The sequence below is a fragment of the Alosa sapidissima genome, chromosome 5 (assembly GCF_018492685.1).
Source record: "Alosa sapidissima isolate fAloSap1 chromosome 5, fAloSap1.pri, whole genome shotgun sequence".
NCBI lineage: Eukaryota > Metazoa > Chordata > Actinopteri > Clupeiformes > Clupeidae > Alosa > Alosa sapidissima.
In genome coordinates this window covers 1,779,969-1,804,471 of record NC_055961.1, presented here as the reverse complement: position 1 = coordinate 1,804,471, position 24,503 = coordinate 1,779,969, and the positions used below count along the sequence as shown (strand labels likewise).

General features: G+C 45.3%; 2 protein-coding genes across 2 annotated transcripts in view; one reads left to right on the top strand and one right to left on the bottom strand.

Annotated features, from left to right (window-relative positions):
* Nucleotides 1–7,635, top strand: part of zdhhc20a (zinc finger DHHC-type palmitoyltransferase 20a) — a 31,584-nt gene extending 23,949 nt beyond the window's left edge. Inside the window, exons 11-14 of the mRNA XM_042091034.1 lie at nucleotides 157–240; nucleotides 1,623–1,690; nucleotides 2,140–2,193; nucleotides 4,596–7,635. Of these exons, the coding sequence (XP_041946968.1) occupies nucleotides 157–240; nucleotides 1,623–1,690; nucleotides 2,140–2,183 (196 nt within the window). The 3' untranslated portion in view covers nucleotides 2,184–2,193; nucleotides 4,596–7,635. The remainder of the gene's footprint in view (nucleotides 1–156; nucleotides 241–1,622; nucleotides 1,691–2,139; nucleotides 2,194–4,595) is intronic.
* Nucleotides 7,636–11,769: 4,134 nt separating this feature from the next.
* Nucleotides 11,770–24,503, bottom strand: part of smg6 (SMG6 nonsense mediated mRNA decay factor) — a 33,863-nt gene continuing 21,129 nt past the window's right edge. The window contains 10 exon segments of the mRNA XM_042091033.1: nucleotides 11,770–13,736; nucleotides 13,967–14,048; nucleotides 16,938–17,152; nucleotides 18,512–18,656; nucleotides 18,771–18,938; nucleotides 19,428–19,586; nucleotides 20,194–20,325; nucleotides 20,327–20,429; nucleotides 23,606–23,786; nucleotides 24,101–24,214. Of these exon segments, the coding sequence (XP_041946967.1) occupies nucleotides 13,606–13,736; nucleotides 13,967–14,048; nucleotides 16,938–17,152; nucleotides 18,512–18,656; nucleotides 18,771–18,938; nucleotides 19,428–19,586; nucleotides 20,194–20,325; nucleotides 20,327–20,429; nucleotides 23,606–23,786; nucleotides 24,101–24,214 (1,430 nt within the window). The 3' untranslated portion in view covers nucleotides 11,770–13,605.

Below are 24,503 nucleotides of genomic sequence, written 5' to 3'. Positions count from 1 at the left end.
GCAGAACAGAATAGTTTATGTTCTTCTGATGCATTAATGAAGCCAACAGTTCAGTTATTACAATATTGCCAACACAATGTTGTTCCAGTATATCAAGCATAAATGTTGAGTAGAATAATGTTGTTTATGTCTGTCCCTCCTCGGTTCTTGGTCCAGTTTGGGTGATGGCCACACGTTCCCCACCCGCCTGGTCAACATAGACCCAGAACAGCTGATTGGGGACCAGCCCAACTCCAAATGGTAACACCAGCCTCAAACACTCTAGAACACTATATACTGTAACAGCAGAGAGGGTTCAAGCGGACACTCTAGAACACTATATACTGTAACAGCAGAGAGGGTTAGAGCGGACACTCTAGAACACTATATACTGTAACAGCAGAGAGGGTTAGAGCGGACACTCTAGAACACTATATACTGTAACAGCAGAGAGGGTTCAAGCGGAGCGAGAGGCGCAAACGTTCGACAATTTCCGCGTTCGATTATTGCAGGGGGGGGGGGGGAATCCCCCTTTATGCAGACCAGAGTAAACCCTCGCTGCACTAATGTCAATGGAGACTTGTGGAATTTTACCAATAAATTGGTCATTATGTCTTTCTGGATTTGTTGAGGGTTTTTTCCAACATTTTGTCTGTAAGTGTTTGGGATTATTTCAAGCCTAAAAGTGTAATTTTTTAGTGTTCGGATTTGTAATAAAATAACTTAATATCAGACCATGCTGCTGCCAGTTACTGTCCAGTTGTTAGCATGCTAGCTAGCCTCTTAGCTAAGGTAACATTTTAAACGGAGAAGTGTAATTTCTTTGAAATGACAACTAGCTGAATAACATTACTGACATTAGTTAAAGTGGATAGTTTATACTCAAGCGAATTTGGAACAGTATATTAAGTTTAAGCGAAGTCCTTCAACTACTAGTCACTTGTTAGTGCATAGCTGTATTGCCATAGCTACTCCCATCCACTTGTATGGCGTTTTAAGCCATAACAATGTAGAACTGGAAAACAAATTACATTCCACAGAGAACATCAAGCATTCAGAATTACACACAGAGGAAGATATTAGTCAAGTCCTACATTCTGTCAATAAGTAAGGGATAATGTATAGAACACCGGTCATTATTGAGAAAATACCCCAACGCGCAGCGGAAGGGACGGACTTTGCTAACAAATGCTAACAAATGCAATGCATATAAGTTCATCCTCCCCCAGTATGTCTATGCAGTAAATGCATATTGTTTCAAGCATGGAAGGAACATGACTTCATATGCATCCATATGCATCACCTACACACTAGCTTGTCCAGTGTGTTCGTGTGCAAGGACGTGTGTGTGTGTGTGTGTGAGCTGACCCTCTGACCTCTGTGTGTTCCGCGAGGACGTGTGTGTGCGTGTGCGCTTGTGCGTGTGCGTGCATGTGAACTGACCCTCTGACCTCTGTGTGTTCCGCGAGGACGTGTGTGACGTGTGTGTTGTGTGTGCGTGTATGTGTGTGTGTGCATGTGAACTGACCCTCTGACCTCTGTGTGTTCCGCGAGGACGTGTGTGACGTGTGTGTTGTGTGTGTATGTGTGTGTGTGTGTGTGCATGTGAACTGACCCTCTGACCTCTGTGTGTTCCGCTGCAGTGCTTTAGATGGAGAGAGCGTGACAAACTCACACAACCATCTACTGGACGAGGGCCACAGGACTGAGGGTAAGGAACACACAGGAGGGACACACGCACACAGGACACACACAAAGGACACACACAAAGGACACACACACAGGACACACGCACACAGGACACGCACACAGGACACACACACACACAGGACACACACACAGAGGACACGCACACAGGACACACACACAGAGGACACACACACAGGACACACACACACAGAAGGGACACACACACAGAAGGGACACACACACACAGGACACACACACACAGGACACACACACACAGGACACACACACACAGGAGGGACACACACACAGGACACACCCACAGGAGGGACACACCCACAGGAGAGACACACACAGGAGGGACACACACAGGAGGGACACACACACAGGAGGGACACACAGGACACACACACAGGAGGGACACACAAACAGGACAGACCTCAAAGATGAGCTAATTTTATGTTGTTCTTGCAGATGGGGGACCCACAGTAACCGTCACAGTGGAGAATGAGTCCTAGTCCTAGTCAGGTGAGGTGTTTGTGTGTGTGAGTGTGTGTGTGTGCGTGTCCTATTGAGAGGAGTTGTGTGATATAATTTACAACCCCAAATCAGAAAAAGTTGGGACATTAGTTGAAAAAAGGACACAGACAACATCAAATCTCCTTTTATACCAGCAACATGCTTCAAAAAAGTTGGGACGGAGGTAACAAATTGCTGGAAAAGTTGTGTAATGATAAAGAAAACAAAAGGAGGAGTGTTTCAAAACTAATTAGGGTAACTATGGTAACACGATTGGGTATGAAAAAGAGCATCCCAGAGAGGCAGGGTTTCTTACAAGTAAAGATGTAGGGATATTTATCACTCTGTGTAAACCTGTGTGCACAAATGATGAAACAATGTAATTTTAATGTTTCTTAAAGGTTGTATCAGCGATGGTGGGGTAACGTCACTTCTGTTGATGTTCAACCAAAACAGAGAGCTAGCTCGCCACTCCCTCCCCCTCCTTCTCGTGCAATTGAAACTCTCCTGAACGCGCATCTCGTCGGTTATTGGTTTGAACACTTTATTTTGCCTTTGAGTGGTTGGCAACACTTGGTGATAGCATTTGTTTTTGTGTGCAGATCTCAGTCCAGGCTGCCTACAGAGACACATTTTTTTGACAGCCTGCTTATGGGGCGGGCAGCTAGCGGATCGTTAGGAAAGATTAGATGAATGTCATCATTTATGTTTGGGCCTTTTTTGGGCCTGCAATCGCTGATGCAACCTTTTTTTTGGGGGGGGCTTTTTATGCCTTTAATTTGATAGGACAGTGAAGAATGACAGGAAGTGAGTGGGAGAGAGTCGGGGTGGGATCCAGAAAGGACCACGGGGCGGGAATCGAACCCGGGTCGCCGGCGTACGGTGCAGGTGCCCCAGCCAGTCGCGCCACAGCTGGGGCCACTGATACAACCTTTAACATGAAATTGTGAAGTATTTGCGGGGTTCATCGTCTACACGTGAAAATATAATTCAGAGAATCCAGAGAAATCTTTGCAAACAAGGGATAGAGCTGAAAAACAATATTGGATGGCCGTGGTCTTTTGGACCTCAGATGGCACTGCATCAAAACCAGACCTGTTTCTGTAAAGGAAATCACTGTATGGGCTTAGGAAAACCTCTGATAACCATTTTCTATGTGCACAGTGTACATCACAATGAACTTGAACAAATTCAAAATGATATATATGACATATATTAGAGGTCTGCACTCCTGCGGTAGACCCGCGGGTCCCGACGCAAAAGAGTGCGGCGCAGGACAACTTTTGAAAGCTCTCTGCGCGAGCGGGCGGGATGAGAGAGGTGCGTTCGCGGGTGCGGGACAAACCGATGATTCACTGCACTCCCGCAAATTAAATATGTGTGTAAAATTATTAAATAAATGGGAATGATTAAAGTAGTGTTCATAACTATAGTTCAGCTGGATGTTCTGTTAGGCAGCATTAAATAACGGGGTTTAAGCATAACTGACGGATAGCAGGCCTATAGCCTATATTGTCGTTTACGTGTGTTCAATTTGTTCCTGCTGCTCATTGTCAAAACTCGAAATCTAAAGCATGACAGAGGAAGAGGGCACCAGACTAGGCCTACTTCAGTTGTTAGCCTACATTCAGAACCAAGAAACTGACATCTGGAGTCTTTCTCAGGTGTGTGTGCTCCTTTCGTGAGACAGAAAGAAAAGCTGAATAGGCTGTCCCTCCTGCATGCGGGCTTTAGCGGGCGGGAGTGGGACATCATGTTACAGATGCGGGCGGGAGCGGGACTAAAAATGACACATTGATGCGGGAGCGGGCAGGAGCGGGACAAAATATTGCAGGAGCGGAAAATCAGTCCCGCGCAGACCTCCAACATATATTTTCCATGAAAAAGTCCAAATGTTCATTTTCAACATTCGATGTTGTCTATGTTCTTTTTGCAGCTAAATATGTGTGTGCGAGACTTGTATATGATCACATTGTGTGTGCGAGACTTGTATATGATCACATTGTGTGTGCGAGACTTGTATATGATCACATTGTGTGTGCGAGACTTGTATATGATCACATTGTGTGCGAGACTTGTATATGATCACATTGTGTTTGCGAGACTTGTATATGATCACATTGTGTGTGCGAGACTTGTATATGATCACATTGTGTGCGAGACTTGTATATGATCACATTGTGTCTGCGAGACTTGTATATGATCACATTGTGTGTGCGAGACTTGTATATGATCACATTGTGTGCGAGACTTGTATATGATCACATTGTGTTTGCGAGACTTGTATATGATCACATTGTGTTTTTATGTGCATTTTACATAACGTCCCAACTTGTTCCGATGTGGGTTGTAGTTGAGAGCGGCAGGATCCCAGTGGCGCTTGAGTGACATGTTTCTCTGTCTCTCTACAGGAAGGGATGGAGCCATACACTCTGTTTGGTGGTCAAAACCCGGAGAGGACAGACGTTTTTACACACACACATGCACGCACACACATATTCTCTCTCTCAATGCCTTAAGGTCAGCTACATTTCCATGGAAACCTTCACTTTGAATGACTGTTAAGAAATGTTTCCTCATCGCCATGGATACCCCCCCCTCCTCCTTTAATTTTTATCAGCCTTCAGAGCCTCACCATCTGCTCACATCACACACACTCACACACACACACACACACACACACACTCACAAACTAAAGATTTGTCAATATTAGTCTTTGTTACTAACCAAAGACAGACAATTGGAGCATGTGATTAGTTTATTTATTGATAATGGTCTTTTATTAATCAACTCTGGGACAGGTTTGAGCTCTCAAGCCAAAACAAGTGTGGTGGATTTGCACAAGCCTGGGTTACTATGGGTTACTATCGCCCACAAACACCTCTGCACTGCCCCCCTGAGCGCCTCCCTCTCTTTCCCTCCCTTTCCTGGACACCTGCTCTGTAGATCAGAAGTGTGCAAACAAGGGCAACATTTTGTGAACATTTTTCAGTTTGTGTTTATCTCACTACAAAGAGTTCTGTGGTCATTTTTCAGTTTGTGTTCATCTCACTACGAAGAGTTCTGTGGTCATTTTTCAGTTTGTGTTCATCTCACTACAAAGAGCGTAGTCATTTTGAATGTACAAAAACATTCCAAAGTAAGAGTTCAAAGAAACTGTGCTCAAATATTTGCTGAATTTGTCTGCACACCTGGCTCTGATGTGGCTCTGATGTGGCTCTGATGTGGCCCAGATGTTTGCAGATCTACATCAGTTGTAGAATCTGTGGCTGTCTCAGTTTAGCAGCTAAATCGTCATTGATATGCTGCCATTTTGTGGTTTAAGCCCTTAACTGAGCTGCCCAGCAGGGTCATTGGCATCAGCGGCTGGGCTTCTGAGGAGCCCCACGGTGAGTGGAGACCTGCTGTAGTGATACAGACCCGCCGGGTTGAGACCAGGCCATGGCGGCCCGGTTCTGGCCCACAGCCCGCTGCTGTTCCGGTGCCTGAGCTGCGTCTGGAGCTGCTCTTTCTGAGGACACAGTTATATCCCAGGATGTTTAGCCGTAAAAGCAGGCAGCCCAGTTTATGGTGCTTGCCTACACCATTGGCTTTCCTAGATCATAGCCAAGTCTGGAACAGACAGTTAAGAACACAGTTAATGGGCCTTCTCATCCAGGTGTAAATAAGTCTGGAACAGACCTCTGTCCTACCTGAGCTCCATCCATCAGGACCAGATCTCCATCTGGTGAGCCCCAGATGTGCTGGATCAGTGGCCTCTGCAGTCAGACCCAGATGTGCTGTTGTGTTCTGCTTCTGGCCATCACGCTCAGAGTGGTGAGAAGCTCAGGAGCCTCTAGAGATGGAGACATCTCATGGTGTTTAAGCTCATGAGCCTCTAGAGATGGAGATGTCTCATGGTGTTTAAGCTCAGGAGCCTCTAGAGATGGAGACGTCTCATGGTGTTTACTCGCACTTTAGCTGTCCATTAACTCGCCCTCAACATCTGTCTTTCTTTTGTTGCTGATTTCTTTGTTTGTTTGTTTGTGTCAGTGTGCAGGCCAGTGCTGTGGGGATATTTTTCTCCCCATGAATCCTCTCTGACCTGTTTGTCATCCAAGTGGAAAAGAGTTTGTATGGTGTCAGTAGTTCAGCCTTCTGGTGAATAGTTTTGGAGTAGTTCAGTCATCTGGACAGATCTGCTAGTGCCTGCTAGTATACTACCTGCTATTAGCCTGCTAGTATATGCAGCCTGCTAGTATATGCTACCTGCTATTAGCCTGCTAGTATATGCTACCTGCCTGCAAGTATATGCTACCTGCTATTAGCCTGCTAGTATATGCTACCTGCTATTAGAGGTGGGCATACTGCATACTAACCGCTTAAGATATTGGAATATCATAGTGACTATGAACCATTTTTTCTGCTGTGAAGCGTTACCCAAGTGTTTGATTATGGGGGCTCTGCACACCCCTGGTGCCCAATGGGAGGCTAATGCTAACATGTGGCTAATGCTAACATGTGGTTGTGGAGCTGCCTACTCTGAGCTCTGCAGTTTAGCCCAAGGGCCTTCTCTGTTCTCCTGGTTCCCAGCATGCTTCTCCACCTGCTGCATCTCAGCTTTTCCCATGATGATGTTCCTAAGCCACATCTAGTCCTGTTCTGCATCTCATGATGATGTTCCTACGCCACATCTAGTCCTGTTCTGCATCTCATGATGATGTTCCTACGCCACATCTAGTCCTGTTCTGCATCTCTGGGGTTTTGTTGGTCTGCAGGTTGTATGCTGTAGTGAGCTTGCTCTTTCGCAGCTCATCCTTGATACTTCCCCCTACTCCTCCTCAGGTTCCTGCCGCCTGCTCAGTGCCTTTCCTTCAGACGTGCTTGTGTTTGGTCCGGTGTTGTCCATCACCTTGCACAGTTGTGCTTGTTGTTGTTGCCCAGTGTGGTTTGGAGCGGTTGCTTTGTTTGTTCTTGTTGCCCTTGGTTATGTGCTTGTGTAGAGTGCACACAGGAACTCTATGGAGCTGAGAGGGGATGTTTTGTGTTTACTCCAGAGAAACACTTCTCTCTTTCCCCACAGGGTGTCCTCACTGCAACAGATGTGGGTGTGTAGTATGACTAAAGTAGTTATTTGTGAAAGTCCAGTGGTGATGGTAGTTGAAACTTTTCAGCATGCCGTGGTAGGACGTTTGTTGTAGCACGTTTGTTGCCATGGTAACCCCTGTGGAACCGTGGGTCCTGCCATTGCCCACTGCAAACTTAGCATGTCCCCAGATTTGTACTAAAACCACATCCGACCCACGGGGCAAAGCTTAGGTAAATGCGCACGCACACACACACGCGGCTCAGTGCTTTAAATGCCATATGGTGTGTGATGGTGTTCAAACCCTTGAGTGTTTGTGAATTGAGTATTCTTTTTTTATGTTTTAAGTTGTATTTTTGGGTAAATGTAACTTGTTATTTATATATACAGACCTTTTGTATTAACTTGTTTTGTTTTAATCTGAAAAGGGAGCTGATACTTGGATGTAGACTGAAAGCATTGTTTACATTTTAGTCTGGGATTGTCTTTTCTTTTGATACTGAGGGTACGTTTTGTTTTGTTTTGTACAAAGTTAACTGGATTACCAAGTATTAATCCAACTGCATTCCAATTCAACGTGTGGCTTTTCTATACGGACTCCAGTGCTGTCGTCTGAAACGTTACAGAACACGCAGCGGACTGCCACGTAAAGTATCTTTTTTTAAAGTGCAGCAGAATTCAGTTATATTCTCTTCACTAATGGCTTTTATTAAGGAGTTATATCATATCATATTCCAGCTGGAAACTGCTCCTGAGGTATAGCATCTAATCTAGTAATAACTGTAGGCAGCGTGATTTGATAACTGCTGAATGGCTGTAAAATCACTTTAAGTTTACCCAGCCCTTTGTGATGTATGTAGGTTTGGCTGGTTAAGGGACTGTTTGCTAAACCTGAAAAAAGTGAAAACTTGCCGCATCCAATGCCAAAGTGGTCATCAGCACCCAAAGTTCTCCAGTCTCTAACTGGCATTAGCCTGTAGCATAACAGTCTCTCACTAGCGTTAGCCTGTAGCATAACAGCCGCTGTCTGTATCTGTGCAGCTTGACCACTCTGCCAGGAGTGACGTTGCCATGCCAACTGATACGAAGATTCTACTTACACCAGCAGACCACACTGTTCTAGTGCTCATTATAATCACCTAGAATTGTAGACCAGACAAACGGAGTACGTCATACAAAGCAAGATCTGAGTTGGGTGTGTCAGGTCAGCGTGATGAGTAACGCTTGAGAAGCTGATCAGGAGCCCTGATCTCAACTAGAACTTAGTAACCTTGTTTAGCATGGCATCCCCCTGCTCCAGTGCTCTGAAATGGAGCTTCTATACAGGGCTGAAGAGTTGAGTAGGTCTAGCAGTGGTGGAGTGGGATAGGCTACATCTGTGGACGCTCTGGTCAGAAATACAGCAGACAGCAGGGCAGGCAGATCCACTTCCATTCTCGATACGATGAGGAGCACACACACGTAATTAGAATGTTGCCAACTGAAGGTTCCATTTGATGATGTAATAATGAACTCAAATGGAAATGCCACATCTGTGCTGTGAAGTCGGGATGATTTGGGGAAAACATGTTGACTGGAGAGTGTTCAGGTGGTTACTCTCTGGGTGATCAACATCCCAGCTTTCCCATTGGATGGCTGCTGCAGCAGATGTAGTGACTGGGTGTAGATCCCATGAATGACCACATGGACAGGTAGATGCTAGATATGAAAGACAAAGGATTTATGCCAAAAAAAATCATCAGCAAGAAGGATCTCATTACGCATTAATAACGTACCATTTTGTGTAACTGGAATACCAAGCAGCTGTTGGTATCATGGACTATTTTACTGTACATTTGATTTCTATGGCTACAAATGATTATTTAATACTACTCGTATGTTCTGCATGTAAGGTATTTGCTCTCTTGTGTTTTCTTACTTGCGGGCCAGTTTTAGTTTAAATATATTTCTACACATGTTCTGATATCTAAAGTGTTTGCGCAGGTTTTTCATGTCTAATAGAGTTCATGTTTGTATTTTGTGGATTAGACACATCCATGGGATGTAAAATGCACTAATAAATGACGAGCGGTTTTCAGTCTGGTGTGTTCATCAGTCGTCTATAGCAGAGTTCTAATATAGTCACACCTGGTTGTGCCAGTGGAATTGGGTCTTTGTAGTTTCACCACTGATTTGCAACTAGTACTTGATAAATAGGGCAGTTTGACATTATTGATCCATTGGTCACCACTATAGCAGAAGAGAATGCAAGGGCCATCTCCACTCCTAGGACTGACCTGACGTACAGTAACTTTCTGTGTATTAGCCACATTGTGTATAAAGAAAATCAAAACCGTGTATTAACCATAATACATACAGTGGAGAGGTCTTGCTTCGCCCTGAAGGTACTTTTTGCAATAATGATCGGCGTTCTATACATTATCCCGCTTATTACAAGGCTACTTGCCAAAACGAACATTTATTTACTAGTTTCGTTGTGCATTTTGCTGAGAAACAGTTCGCAACACACGCTGAACTTGAATCAAACATTCTTTAGAACACAGATGATCGTCTGCTTTCACTTTTGAATGAAGTTCCATTGCAAGAAGTGACCGCACTACTTACGGAGTGATAAGACTCAGAAGCACAAAACCTGTTGCCATTGACAGCAGTCATTATAAACTTTGCAGCGGTATATAGTAACAGTATATAGCATATAGTTTTAACAGACCTCCGAACGTTCGGAAGGCTCATTCATGTGAATGGAACTTTCAGCAGCACTCTGAAGAGCCGTTTGATAATCATAAAGAGGAATGAAGGAAATAAATTCATCCCGTCTATTAACCTCATAGCTGAAGAAATTATGCAAAATCAATGACAACTTTGGTTAATAGTCGAAAAATTACAGTATTTGATGTGAATTGGTGACTTGTTTACAGAAAGTCATGTAACAATAGCATCATAAGTGTTTTTTTTTTTTATCTTTGCGTAGCACTGTGAATTCTAATAGCTCCACCAACGCAGTCTCTTTGTGCCAGCAGCTGGCCCACTGGATGCCCCGTCTCTGCGGAGAGACTGAAGCTAAGCAGGTGTGCTTGTGGTTAGTACTTGGATGGGAGACCTCCTAGGAACACTAAGTGGCTGCTGGAACACTGTAGAAGATGCCGTCCTTCAGATGTGACGTGACACGGACGTTCTCACGCCATGAGGTCCTAGCATGTCCCACAGCCCTGCAGAAAGTAGAGGGAGCTCTGGTGTGCTGAGTTTAGAGAGTTTAGCTAGTCATGTATCACATCTGAAGGATGGCATCTTCTACAGCACAGTGATGGGCGTGGGGATTGTACTGTGACCAGAGAGAAGACTGCCCTACTGGCCCGCCACTTAGTGTTCCCAGGAACTATCCAATTACGAACCACAAGCACACCGGCTTAGCTTCAGTCGCGCCGCAGAGACGCAGCATCCGGTCAGCTGCTGGCACAAAGAGACTGCATTGGTGGCGCTATTAGAATTCACAGTGCTACGCAAAGATCTACATGGTTCATCCCCACTAGCCACTTCCCAACTATAATAGATTGAGTCTCCAACTTGGTGTGTGTGTGTGTGTGGTGAGGGTTCTGCCACAAAATGGCTGCTGTGCTACAGGCTGGTGGTAGATAAGACTATAAATGTGTCATTCCACGTCAGTTCAACCAGGGCCCACGCACTTAGGTCTCAACAAAACATATTGATGTCAATGGGGCATTTTGCCCATGTTCAGGGTGGAAAGTGAAAAAAAAAAAAGATTTGCATGAGACAAGTCAAAGTGTTTTTAAAAAGAAAAGATCATGGAGAATAAAGAAAAAAATATTTAAAAAATCTTTGTATATTCCCACAAGGTGTTTAGGTGCTCTGAAAATGAGAACCAAAATGATTTTTTAGACTTGTAAGGTCTGCTGTTCAGATCCTGAAGGAATTTATTTTCTTGTTTCATTGTTTATTGTGAGCGTGTTTCTACTTATCTCAGTAACGAAAAATAAATCAAGAGCCTATGTTGAGTACAAATATGTCTTCTGAAGGCTTAAACAGAGCCCAGCCAAAAACTCCAATACAATTTGTATCAACTTTGAGGGACAGCTATGACCATGCAGGATTATCCAGACCAAACGTGATTATTTTGCTACATACTATTCTTATATATGTACCAGCATGCAGAATTTGAGCCTCCTACATGGTTTAGTTCTTGCGCTGTGGGCTTGTGAACTTTGACAAAAAAAAGAGGCTGAACAAAATCGACACCCCCCTCCCCCTGTAAAACTGGCTGTATCTTGGAAAGTATTGATCTTGCATAAGAGTAATTTTACAGTGTGTCTCCTGGGTAACATAGGTACACCTGGTAATTTTTTCAGAATTTTTTGAGACCTAAGTGCGTAGGCCCTGGTTGAATTGAAGTGGAATGACCCAAATGTAATGTGAACACGTCACGCACTTGTGTTGCTATAACAAGTCACACATTGTTGTGCCTAAACCAGTGGTGACAGCAGCAAGATGTGTGGTACAAATACATGCGTATATATTTCAGGTTTATTATTTTCAATCACTTTGTTTATAAGAAAGCCATCTTTTCAATCACTTTTTTTTTATCCATTGTTCTCAACAAAATCCAGATTCCTCTTCAGACAGATTTTGCTATTTAACCAAGCATAGCACTAAAGAGACATCAGAGACATAAATCATACATATATATATATATATATATATTGATTATTGATAGATTCCGTAGCAAGACATTAAATCAGCTGAGTTTTGGACTGATAGGTACTGCGTTTGACAACTTAATGGTCAATTTCAGGTGGTATGTACACGTTCCCAAAGGAATTCTACTCAGAAGCCAACTGCACATAATAGAATCATATCAAGACTGTTGACTATGTGAGCCATTTTTAAATGACAAATGCATACACACACACACACACACAGGGAACCACACAATATCTAGAGATTAGAGATTAGACTTCACCAACTTGTGAAGTTAACAAAGACTGGTGAGAACAGTTCATGTGACCAGTGAAGGTGTACCAGGTCTGAAGATGACCGTAAATAAAGATCTTAACCTCCCTTAAACCTGCAAATTAGACAAAAGGCCTTTACAAAAATGGACCCGTCAAAGAAAAACACCTCAAATGAAAGAAGAAAAAAAATATTTGTGCCACAAATCAACCACAAAGCTCAAAACACCACTTCTAACATAAACAACAAAAACAATTACTCTACATGCTGCAAATGAAGAAGGAAAAGAACACAACTGCTCAAACAGCGGAACCTCAGTGGAACCAGAACAAGAACACAACTGCTCAAACAGCGGAACCTCAGTGGAACCAGAACTGCTGCTCAAACAGCGGAACCAGAACAAGTGGGCAACAGCAAACATGCCCCAAAACAAACAAACAAACAAACAAACAAAAAGGTCATGTTTACTCCGTCAGTTAGGCACATCTAACCACAGAAGAGTTCAACCAGATAACCCTGAACACAAGATACCATATACCCCTTAAAACAAGGTGCAGTTTGAACGCAACTACATGTGAACAGAAGCCAGAGCTGTGTTGGCCCTGGGGTGGGTGGGGTGCTGGCCAAGGCCGTCCACCCCCCAGTGCCGTGTCCCTGGTCACAGCGCAGGAGCCAGGCAGGCCCAAACATGGCGTGGGGGGGGGGCCTTTGTGAGGGTTGCCCCCCCCCAGCCCCTTCCTCAAGGGTCAATAGGAAGCCCCAGGCTGTGGTCTGAGCCGCCGCGCAGAGCTGCTCTCAGAGCTCCCCCTAGTGGAGTTCTCTGGTACAGACGCGCACACCTGCATAAACTAGCCTATGTAAGCAGAGGTCTAAACACACACACACACGACAGATCCTATCAATCACATGTTCATAGAACACGAACACACACACACACACACTCTCTGAAACAGCTAAAGAGTTCTTCTTGCAGGTGGCTGGTGGCCTAGAGCCCACTACACAGCCTCATCAGCAACCTCCCCTCAACTCCTCTGGCAAGCAAGCATCACTCCCTCCCTCTCTCTCTCCCTCCCTCTCTCATTCCACTCTCCCTCCATTCATTCATTCCTCTGGCAACACACAGGTGGGAAAGAGAAGAGCTCCTAACTTTTCCTCCTTTAATAAATTCATCTGCCTTTCAAAGCTTCTTTTTTCCCTCTGAAGTTCAGTCTCCCAAACACATTCTCTCTCTTCTTCTCTTCCCATCTCCCTCTCTCCCTCTCTCTCTCTCTCTCCCTCTCCTTCTCGCTGCTCTGTGAGGTTGTTCATTCGTCGCTCTCTCTCCACGTGGTGGCGTGGATGTCGAGTCGAGTCGAGTGTGGTCTCCCGGTGCACGTCGAGACGCGTTGCCTTCAGCCCACTTTCGCCCAGCGCAGGAACGCGGGGATGTCGCGCACCGGCACGTTCCGAGTCAGCGCCTTCACACGCAAGTTCCTGTCGTCCGTCAGGAGAACCACCTCCCTACGCAACCGCACCTTCCCATCTGAGAGAGAGAGAGAGAGAGAGGGGGGGGGGGGGGGGAGAGAGAGAGGGGGGGGGGGAGAGAAAGAAAGAGAGAAAGTTGTTGAAAATAAGTAATCACTATTTTTTTGACAATTATTGTCGGAATATACAGCAACTTTAGTTGCTGGTACGTAAGTCTGTGAGGTGATAATGGGCATGTGAGTGTGTGAGGTGATAATGGAGACGTGAGTGTGTGAGGTGATAACTCACCTTGCTGAGAGGGCACGAGGTCCTTGGGCTTGTCCTTACAGTAGTGCAGGCAGCAGCTGAGGATCACGTCGTCATTAGTGCCCTGAACACATGACGGGCACAAACACGCCGTTATTATCCAACGCTTACAAGCAAACACGCTGTTATTATCCAACGCAACATTAGTGCCCTGAACACATGACGGGCACAAACACGCCGTTATTATCCAACGCTTACAAGCAAACACGCTGTTATTATCCAACGCAACATTAGTGCCCTGAACACATGACGGGCACAAACATGCTGTTATTATCCAACGCAACATTAGTGCCCTGAACACGAGGGGCACAAACATGCTGTTATTATCCAACGCTTTGAAGCAAACACGCTGTTATTATCCAACGCTTACAAGCAAACACGCTGTTATTATCCAACGCTTACAAGCAAACACACTGTTATTAACCTGTTTATGTAGCCTCAATGTTGCAGGACATGTCATAAGACTGTCGGCTGAGAAAACAGATAGCCTGCTCTGTCGCTCTGTCCGAGTGGATATGCCTAGGCTATATGTAGCCTAAATGTAGGTCTACCCATGATATAGCCATTGTTTTTAGGTTAAATATGCATGTTCTTTATGGTGAAGTTATAACAAAGTCCTTTTAGGCAAGTCCCTCCACTCGGCGGCCATATTGCAACGTTTTTTAGGCCCTCATCGGGCATCCTATTCGGCACCAACCTTGCTGTAGCGGCGAGTTGACAACACATGATTGGCACGATGTCTTCACAACACACCATATGATTGGCTTAATGTAGTCACATCACACCACATGATTGGCTCAATGTATTCACATGTCGACGTTTTGCCGAGGAAGGGGTGGGAAATGCGTAGAAACGGCCATATTGGCGTTACAAACTAGCCCCATGCATTTCTATGAAGGATTTTTTGAGTGCTGTGTCTCCACATTAGAAAGTCTCTGGTTATAACCAGACTTCTATCAATGCAAAGCAGAAGAATCAGCTGGCAATGGATTTGGAGTGACTGCTTTTCAACCCGTAGCCACTTAATGCTTATTCTGGCTATGACAAGATAGCCTACACAAGTGTGTCAAATAATATTACAGTATATTAAATAAAATATATTTGACTTGGGCTGTTAAAATATGTTTGCCTATATGACTACAGAGGAGGAGAAAAGCAAACAGGCGTAAAGGACCATCAAAAATATAAAACTGTAAAAAGTACCGTTTTACTTTTACTGGAGGAGATTTCTCAGTTGGGAGTATTTACTTTTACTGGAGGAGATTTCTCAGTTGAGAGTATTTACCAGTGTTGCCAACTTAGCGACTTTGTCGCCATATTTAGCGAGATTTCAGACCCCCCAAGCGACTTTTTTTGTAAAAAGCGACTAGCGACAAATCTAGCTACTTTTTCCAGCGTTCTTGGAGACTTTTTGAGACTCTGATGTGATTGGATGTAACGTCCCTTTTTACTCTTATGAGTGAGCAGTGAGTTCGGCTGTGCTGTGTAAGAGTCTCATGCCTGTTTCGTTTGTGAATTAGCCTAAATCGAGTTCGCCCAAAGCGTTGCCCCATGATTATAAAAGTAATGACTGGCCTATGTAGTGTCAGCCCATGTTATCCACAGAAGTAGATGTTCTATAGATCTAACAGCTCAGACAACGTTATTGGAAGGTGCAGCAACTTCAGATGAGATTACAACCAGAGTCAAGAGAGAGTCAAGAGAAAAGAGCAATGACATGATGACAGGGAAACAGGGACACGCTTTCCAGCACCGTTCAACAGAGGAAAGTAGGCTACAACTTCATTCACAAGCAGATCAGTTCAAAATCGAGCATACAAGTTAGAAAAACCTAAAACATTCGTTTAGGCTATGTAGCCTCAGTGTTGTCAATGCAGGACAGACTGTCGGCTGAGGGGGAAAAAAATTCTGTCGGCCTGTCCGAGTGACATTAACTAAATAAATCCAAAATATAGCCATTGCTGTAAGGTTAAATTGTGTGTAACCTATGGTGAAGTTATAATTAGACTTCAAGCTGTGCAAAGCAAATGCAGCAGTTGGAGGTTTGGAAATGACTGATTTTCAGCCACTTAATGCTCATTCTGGTGTATACTATGACAAGATGTACAGAAAGTAAAGTGTATCAATTACCCTAATATACAAGTATATTAAATTAAATATATTTAAATTAGGCTCTTAAAGTTGCCTATTTCAGTAGGCCTAGGAGAAAAGCAAACAGCTATAAAGGGGTATTAAAGGGCTATCACCGTTTTGTTTTTTTTTGGGGGGGGGGCACGACCTGGTGACATAATTGATATGCAAATTAGTGTGCGACATCATCTAGCAACATTTAGCGACTTTTGGAGCTTGTTTTAGCTACTTTACATTTGAAATAGTTGGCAACACTGGTATTTACTTTACGAGTGTGAAGGGAGTGTGGCGTATATGGGAAACACGCACAAGTGCAGGTGCAAAATGTAGCCTAGGCCTACTACAGCACATTTCATGAAGAGCATAACGAACACAAACAGCCTCGTCCAGATCTCCATTACCCATGTTCAGTTCAGTTGACTAGTGTTTTTAAGTAAGCCTAAAACGCGCCATTCAGCCGAACAGGATTTTTTTTTTTTATTTAGATTTTTTAAAGTAAAACGTGCCATTCAGAACTGCGTTGGTGTTTATTATGGCCATGACTACAGGAGGATGACCATGCAGAAGCCTACTGGGAAGTGTCTGTGGCAGTTTGAGGACAAGAAATGGTGCATTAAAGGGTCAGAAATAGTAGCAGCCAAAGACAAAGACAAAGTTGATAACAGAACAAATGACGGTGCAAAATAAAAAATCTTTCGCAGCATGCAATCAAAAAAAACAAAACATACTATGCTTGGCATCGCAATTAACATGTAAATGCTGACAGCCCTACATAAAACACGTTCAATCTTGAAAAAGCAGCCACACACACACAAACACACACCTTCTGTCCGGAGATGTCCTCACTGCGGAGGGCGATGGAGTCGAGCTGGTTCCCACGGCTGGTGAGGGCACGCAGGCAGGGCTCTCGGGCCTCAAAGCTCTTCTCCAGGAAGCCCACTGCCTCCTTCGCCCGCTCCTGCACGTGCCGCACGTGGGCGCCGCCACCATCACGACAGTCCTGCTGGCCCTTCGCCAGCCCGTCCAGCTCGGTGATCACTGGGAAAGGGGGCAGGGCAGGGCAGGGGGGGGCAGGGGGGGGCAGGGCAGGGCGGGGCAGGGCGGGGCAGAGAGACAGAGTGGATGACTTTCAAAGCTTCCTTCTCTTATTACTCAGACAGAAAGAGCCTATAAATATACAAGCAGCACATGCTAATAAAAGAGCTCCTACTCCCTTTGTCTTGAGGCAGAGATGGAGACCAGAAAGAAACGAGGGAGGAGAGAAGACCAGCGTGAATCAAAGATAGAGTAGGATAGAGAGAGAAAAGGAGAGCAGAAGGAAGAGAGAGAGAGAGAGAGAGAGAGAGAGAGAGAGAGAGAGAGAGAGAGAGAGAGGAGAGAGAGAGAGAGAGAGAGAGAGAGAGAGAGATAGATAGAGAGAGAGAGGGGAGAGAGAGACTGGGAGGGTGAGAAACGACCACCACAGAGGCTCAGCCCTGCCAACCTTGAAGAAAGTTTATGGGTAGCTCCTCGAGCCAAGAAAAACAAATTGCTTACGTCGGCCTTTATGCATGCAGCCAAAAACAGACATAACCATCCATGCACACAAGATACATTTTGGATAGCGACCCATCTCAATCTGTTTTAGAGCCCAATTATCCTGACCTATGAAAAACATTTTTGTTGATGGGGACTGATGTGGATATGTTGTCCATTTTCTTATATGTGGTCTCTATTCAAGTCTGGTCTATTATTATCGGATCTTATTATCGGATCATTAGCCCTATTACCACCAGTCCCGTGTTTGGAAAAATTGGATATTTCAGGCAGTAAAAGCGGTAAGAACGAAACCAGATTTTGTTCAAATCTACACACCTATGGCTACTGAAAAATGTAAGGTTCATTTATCAAATGTTATTTTGAAGTATTGAAAAACATTGTTGTTTTAGAATTTTCGGACGAAATGGGTGATAAATGGAGGTGTTACGATACCTCTTTTCAATCCTTTATAATTATACACACAATTGCACTCAGGAGATTTTTTAGTTTCGCAAAACGGGGGGAACGTGAATTTGCAAGTGAACACTTGTTAAACTCACCTCATCAAGTCTTTCATTTAATGTAATCCACCGTTGGCTGAAGAGAAAAGAACATGACCACTATGCTTTGCCTGTCATTTTCACTTGTCACTTTCTTTTTGTAGCTCACCCTCACATGAAATAGATTTGTGGGAGATTCTAATGCACATGCTCCAGGAAGCTTTCCCGGAGAAGTTGGATGTCTGCTCGTTTTTGCGTAGTTTTAAGTAAAAAATCATATCGGCGCACTTTGATGTGAAAATGCGTGGTTGCGACGCAAAATGCGTACCAGTTGGCAGGTCTGGAGGCTGCACACACACACACACACACACACACACACCTATGAGGGGCACGACCACCACATAGAGGCTGCAGGCCACCAGGCTGTGCAGGCCCTCCAGGTGGTCGATGAAGCCGTTGGTGTCAGGTACCAGGTACACCGGATGGATCTGCAGCTCCAGGCGCCGACACGTCTGCAGCACCTCCTGACACACACACACACACACAGTTTATAGGTTGTCGGTACCAACAAGGAATAATAAGTATGGGGTTAGTCAGTGGTTTGGTGTGTGTGTGTGTGTGTGTGTGCGTGCGGTCACCTGGATCTTGTCCCTGCGTTTCTGCTGCTGTGCCAGCTTCTGAGAGAGCACGTTCCGTCGGGCCCTCAGCTCCTTGATGTCATCCCCACTGCCATCCGCTAGCTCCGCCTCTAGGTCCGCCTCTGAGCCAGACTGGGAAGACTCCGCCTCCACGATGACATCATCATTCTGTAACAGGAAGGCCATGTAAGGTGTTCAAGAATATGACTAGAATGAAAAAGTCTCCAGTGAGAAAAATGGAATATCACTGGTGAGTGAAATGGAATGACAAGAAAAAAGTTTTCACTTCACTTCCTTCATATCGCGAAATGGAACGACAATAGTTTGGGAAATAAATATTGAGATTTATGAGCCATCCATAATGTAGCAAATTTATCTCTAGACTTTTTTTTCCAACATTTGACCCAAAACCTTCATTTCAGCTCCAAGTTCAGAACAGGAGTGCGGGTTTGAGGAGGCCATGCTGGGTTTGAGGAGGCCATGGCGGGTTTGAGGAGGCCATGGCGGGTTTGAGGAGGCCATGGCGGGGTCAGCTGGTGGGTGTAGCGCTGTCCCAAACCATTATTTTACAAACGATAAAATCTAAGGCAGGGCTCTTTTGCATCTCTCTTTCTATCTCTCTATCCATCCATCTTTTCCCTCTCTCTCTCTGCTCACCTGGTTTTCCTTCAGCTGCTGCTCACTGGCTGGCGTGGGGGCAGTCACCATGGAGACGTACTTCCCTCCTTTGAAGGCCAGTAATGGCTCTTCCTGTCCACACAAAGCCTCCAGGAAGTACTTCAGCTGGGTGATACGCTTACAGTCCGCAGCGATCGCCTGAACACACACACACACACAGTTATTCACCTGAGAAAACAAGAACAAACAAGTCCAAAACATCCTAACAGTTACTGCACTCCTCCTGTGCTTTAAGTGTGAGAGAGTGTGTGTGTGTGTGTGTGTGTGTGTGTGTGTGTGTGGGGGGGGGGGGGGGGCTGTACTCTGTACTTAACTGAACCATTAAATGTCCTAAAAAAACATCCTGTGTGAGTGTGTGCAATCGCTCAAAATGGTTTGAGTCTCAGAATATGTGGGTCACGGGGATTGTGTGCGTGCGTGCATGCTGCATGTGTGTGTGTGTGTGTGTGTGTGCATGCTGCATGCGTGTGTGCGCGTGCATGCTGCATACGTGTGTGTGCGTGCATGCTGCGTGTGTGTGTGCGTGCATGCGTGTGTGTTGCATGCGTGTGTGTGCGCGTGCATGCTGCATGCGTGCGTGTGTGCATGCGTGTGTGTGTGCGTGTGTGTGCATGTGTGTGCGTGCATGCGTGTGTGTGCGTGTGCATGCTGTGTGTGTGTGTGTGCGCGTGCATGCGTGCGTGCATGCTGCATGTGTGTGTGCATGCTGCATGTGTGAGCGTGTGTGCGTGCATGCGTGTCCCACCTGGTCGGTGGAGCGGTCGATGTAGCAGGGCTCCTGGGGGGCGGCGAGGAGGGGCACAAAGCCGGCCAGCAGGCGGTCCTCCTCCAGCAGGAGCAGAGCCAGCTCCTCGTCCTCCTCCCCCTCCACCCCCCCCCTCCCCCTCCACCTTGTACAGCGCCGCCTCGTCATGGTACACACGCGCCAGCTCATTACACAGCTCCGCCAGGCACACCCACACACTCACAACACCACCGCTGCTACTGTAGGGGAGAGAGAGAGAGAGAGAGAGAGAGAGAGAGAGAGAGAGAGAGAGAGAGAGAGGAAGAGAGGGAGGGAAAGAGAGAGAGGGAGGGAGAGAGGAAGAGAGAGAGGGAGGGAGAGAGAGAGAGAGGAGAGAGAGAGAGAGAGAGATCGGTCACCGATATTGAAATTGTGTCATCAGGCAGGCTGTAAAGTGTATGCGGAAATTTCTCGCTTTATGATGGCTAGAGTTGCGGGACTTGAACAAATTATGTGCAATACCCACAATCCCGCAGTGAAATGTAGACCCTGGAGAGAGAAGAAAAGAACTGTAATCTTGCATATCCCTCTACTACTCCCTATGGAAAGTTCAGATCTGCACTCTTAGAATAGGTTGGCGACGCTTATCAGCAATTTAGTCGTGGCCAGCATATTTGACATCGGCCACTAATATTGGGCGTTTCACAGATGGCCGATGGCAACAAAAAAGGCCCATATCGGCCGATACCGATAGCCTGCGATATACTGTATCGGTGCATCACTACTTTCTTTGATCAAATGTGGTATGTTACTGTCATATAGGCCTACCCAGTTGCCATACTAGTGGAGCAGTCAGTCAGACATCGATGTCCGTGGCAAAATCGAGCATAGGATGAACCTGTTACAGTCTTAGCTTTTCCTTGTGGGTTATGAATATTATTTTATCAACTATCAGTGGTTTGTTAGTGTGGAGCTTGTGTTCTCATGCAGCTGGTAGCCTATCCAAGCTACGTTAATTTCACGATAGGCTACTTTACCCTGTCTGTTACGAACCCTTATTGTTTAGTTAATTTGCATTCATGTTGAGCTCCCCCTGCTGAGGCGAGTATGTCTTGCGTTTGTGCTTTCACCTTTTTCCGTGTGCCCACAGGTTAACTACCCATAATCAGGTGCACCTGGCACAGCCTACTTAAGGCCACCCGCTGCTTGCCTCAGTCTCTCTCTCACTAAACAGATGAGGATCGTGTGACCGGCTTGTAGCCAGTCCCATCACCTTCGTCTGTTTTCCAAAACATTATCCCCTGCGAGGGATCGTACTGTCGGGCCTTTTGGCCGCTTTTGACCATTTTTGCGAGGGTTACAAAATAAACTACCCCTCTTTTTGATAATCCGTCTCATTGGTCTCCGCCGCCGATATTAGCAAAAAATGTGGGATCGGCCTGCACGGGAAAATCCCAATCCGGACTCCCGATCCAGTTTGCTTTCAAAACTCCGGTCCGTGTTTTCCAGATCACCGATGTAGGTAATCCATTCCAGTTTTTTTCATCTTTTCCCCCCAAATCCGGTCCGCGTTTTTCAGCACACCTAGCGACCTGTCCAGCATCCCACTTGTCTGTGCATGTCCCACTAAGAATTTAAAGTTATTGAGCAATCATTTCATGTCACAGTTGAATTAATATAGCCTAATGTTAACCGCGACCGCCCGCGAGACCCTCTTACTATTAAGGCTCTTATGCATGTTGCTGCTGACAGCTTTGCCTGTCTAACGAATGTTATCTCCGCGATTTAAGATTGTTTGTGTAATGTATAGGCACAGCACGCACTTTAATTTCCCTATTTTTACAATCGGCTAGCCTAACAAACGCATTTCATTTCAAAAAGCAACCAGGTCAATCGCTAACAACTAAGTGCACCTAGGCCTACAACTCTACACATCCAAAAGGGTAGAAGCTTCCAGTAGGCGATCATAACTTTTTTTTAGCGTTTAGTCTGTGCATCGGCGCAGCCTACGACGATGTGAATTAGTGACAGCTGTTGTCGCGGTAAACTTAAGCTCCTGTCTCTAAATATTGTAGATAGGCCTACGTGCTATGTTGCTTGATTTTCTGTAATAAATGCAGCCTGTAGCCTAGGTTACTTCAGCAAACCCAGACCAGTTGTGGCATCAGTTTCGCTTTTAAAACGCAACAGTGAGAGGCTTTTTAGCGCAGTCTCACTTATCATTGATGAGCACAGGAGCAGGCTGACACCTGAGCATGTTGAAAAGATCACCTTTGTGAAGAACAATCTCCCCATCATGCTCAGACTGCAGCCAGGGCAAACAGTAGAAATTGAAGGGAGTATGGAGATGGAGCAGTAAAGTGTGGAGGAGATAGCAATACTGTAGAAGACGTGACAGTTATTTGGGTTGTTATAGCCAATTCAGTGTGTGTGTGGTAATTTGACTATTTTCTACTCAGGTTTTGTGTGTGTTGCTTTTATATATAATTTTATATTGTTTACACTGATGGCTTTTTTAAGCCTTGGTTTACACTTTTGAGCAGAGCACTGATGCCAATTCAGTTTGTGTGGTTAATTGACTATTTATTATTTTGTGTTTATTTAACCCTGTTAAGAATAAACAGGTCAGCTTCTCATTACCAACCACTGTGGATTATTCAAACTAACCTAATTAAGTTGGCTAGTTGTTCTTAAGAGTAAAACCCTTTTCAACATGAGTATAACAACAAAAAAAGTAAATATCTTTAATCTTTAATACATGCTTGGATCGGCCGGTATCTGTATCGGCCGATGCTAAAAGCTACTATATCGGTATCGGATCGGAAGTGCAAAAAGCTGGATCGGGACATCCCTATTACAGTTGGCTATAAAGCACGTCTCCACCTGTGATGTTCGTTACTTCCTACTCCAGTAAGAGACCGTTTTAAATGAAAGTCTGGCGAGTCTGATTTCCGTTTACAGTTACCTTATGAAGACAGCTTTATTTAGTAGCCTATGGAGCAGCATACAGCAACAAGCAGCATAAGCAACATAAACAACCAGCAACTGTGTGTCTATTGTAGGCCTATTCATTTTTATAACCAACAAATATATAGTTGGGCAAATTTATTAAACTAGAAAATGTAAAATGCAAAAGTTGTGATGTAAAATATTATGTATAGTTAAAATAGATAATGCAGAGATAGTTACTAAGGTGATGCTAGGATAGATATGGTGGTTGCATCGTTTAAAAAGTAGACAGTTTAAAAGTTAAATGTAGATAAAGTGGTTGATAGACTGATAGTTTAATGCGTTAGTAGAATAATAATAATAACAACAAGAAGAAGACGACGACTTTGGATAACAGAACAGTGCATTTTCATTTTTCAAGTTAATAGAAACTTTTACTATTTTGTGGTAGGTTCCAGAGGTCTGTGTGTGTGTGTGTACTCACTACATGCTGTTGGGTGGGGGGTTCCAGTTCTCTGGGTGTCCCAGCATCCAGTCGGACCAGACCTTGGCACTGGGCAGCAGCTCGTGGAGGTCGGGCGAGAAGGCCGACACACGCACCATCTTCTCCACGGCGCAGTCCGTGCAGTTGGAGCCGGCCTCACAACCGTCCACACACACCGCGTCTGGGGAGGGCAGCGTGGGGGGGGGGGGGGGGGGTTAGCTTGGATGGGGGGGGGCCTTTCATAACTGCAACCTCCAGCATCTACTGCACTCTTATGCTTAGCTACGCCTGTGTGTGTGTGTGTTTGTCCAGTGTGTGTGTGTGTGTGTGTCATCTTCCTCAACTGTGGGGGGGGGTGGGGTGGGGGGTTAGCTTGGATGGAGGGGGCCTTTCATAACTGCAACCTCCAGCATCTACTGCACTCTTATGCTTAGCTACGCCTGTGTGTGTGAGTGTGTGTGTGTTTGTCCAGTGTGTGTGTGTTATCTTCCTCACCTGTGGGTGCCTCTCTCACCAGCTGTGAGCAGCGCTGCACTAGGAGCCCAAACATGGCCAAGCCCAGTGAGGTGGCCTGCTCCTGCAGCATGGACCGAACGTCCCCGTCACCATCTGCACAAACACACACACGCACACACACACACACGCACGCACGCACACACACACACACACACGCACACACTTATTTAAACCATTTATGTATGTGCAGGGACACACATACGGATCACAAATACGGATGTGTTTGTGTGTTGGAGTGGCAGTATATCATGCTAGCTTTGCCTTTTTGGTGTGTGTAGCATAATGAAGGCGTGAGTGTGTGTGTGTGCGTGTGTGTGTGTGTGTGTGTGTGTGTGTATATGTGTGCGTGTTGTGTGTATGTGTATGTGTGCGTGCGTGCGTG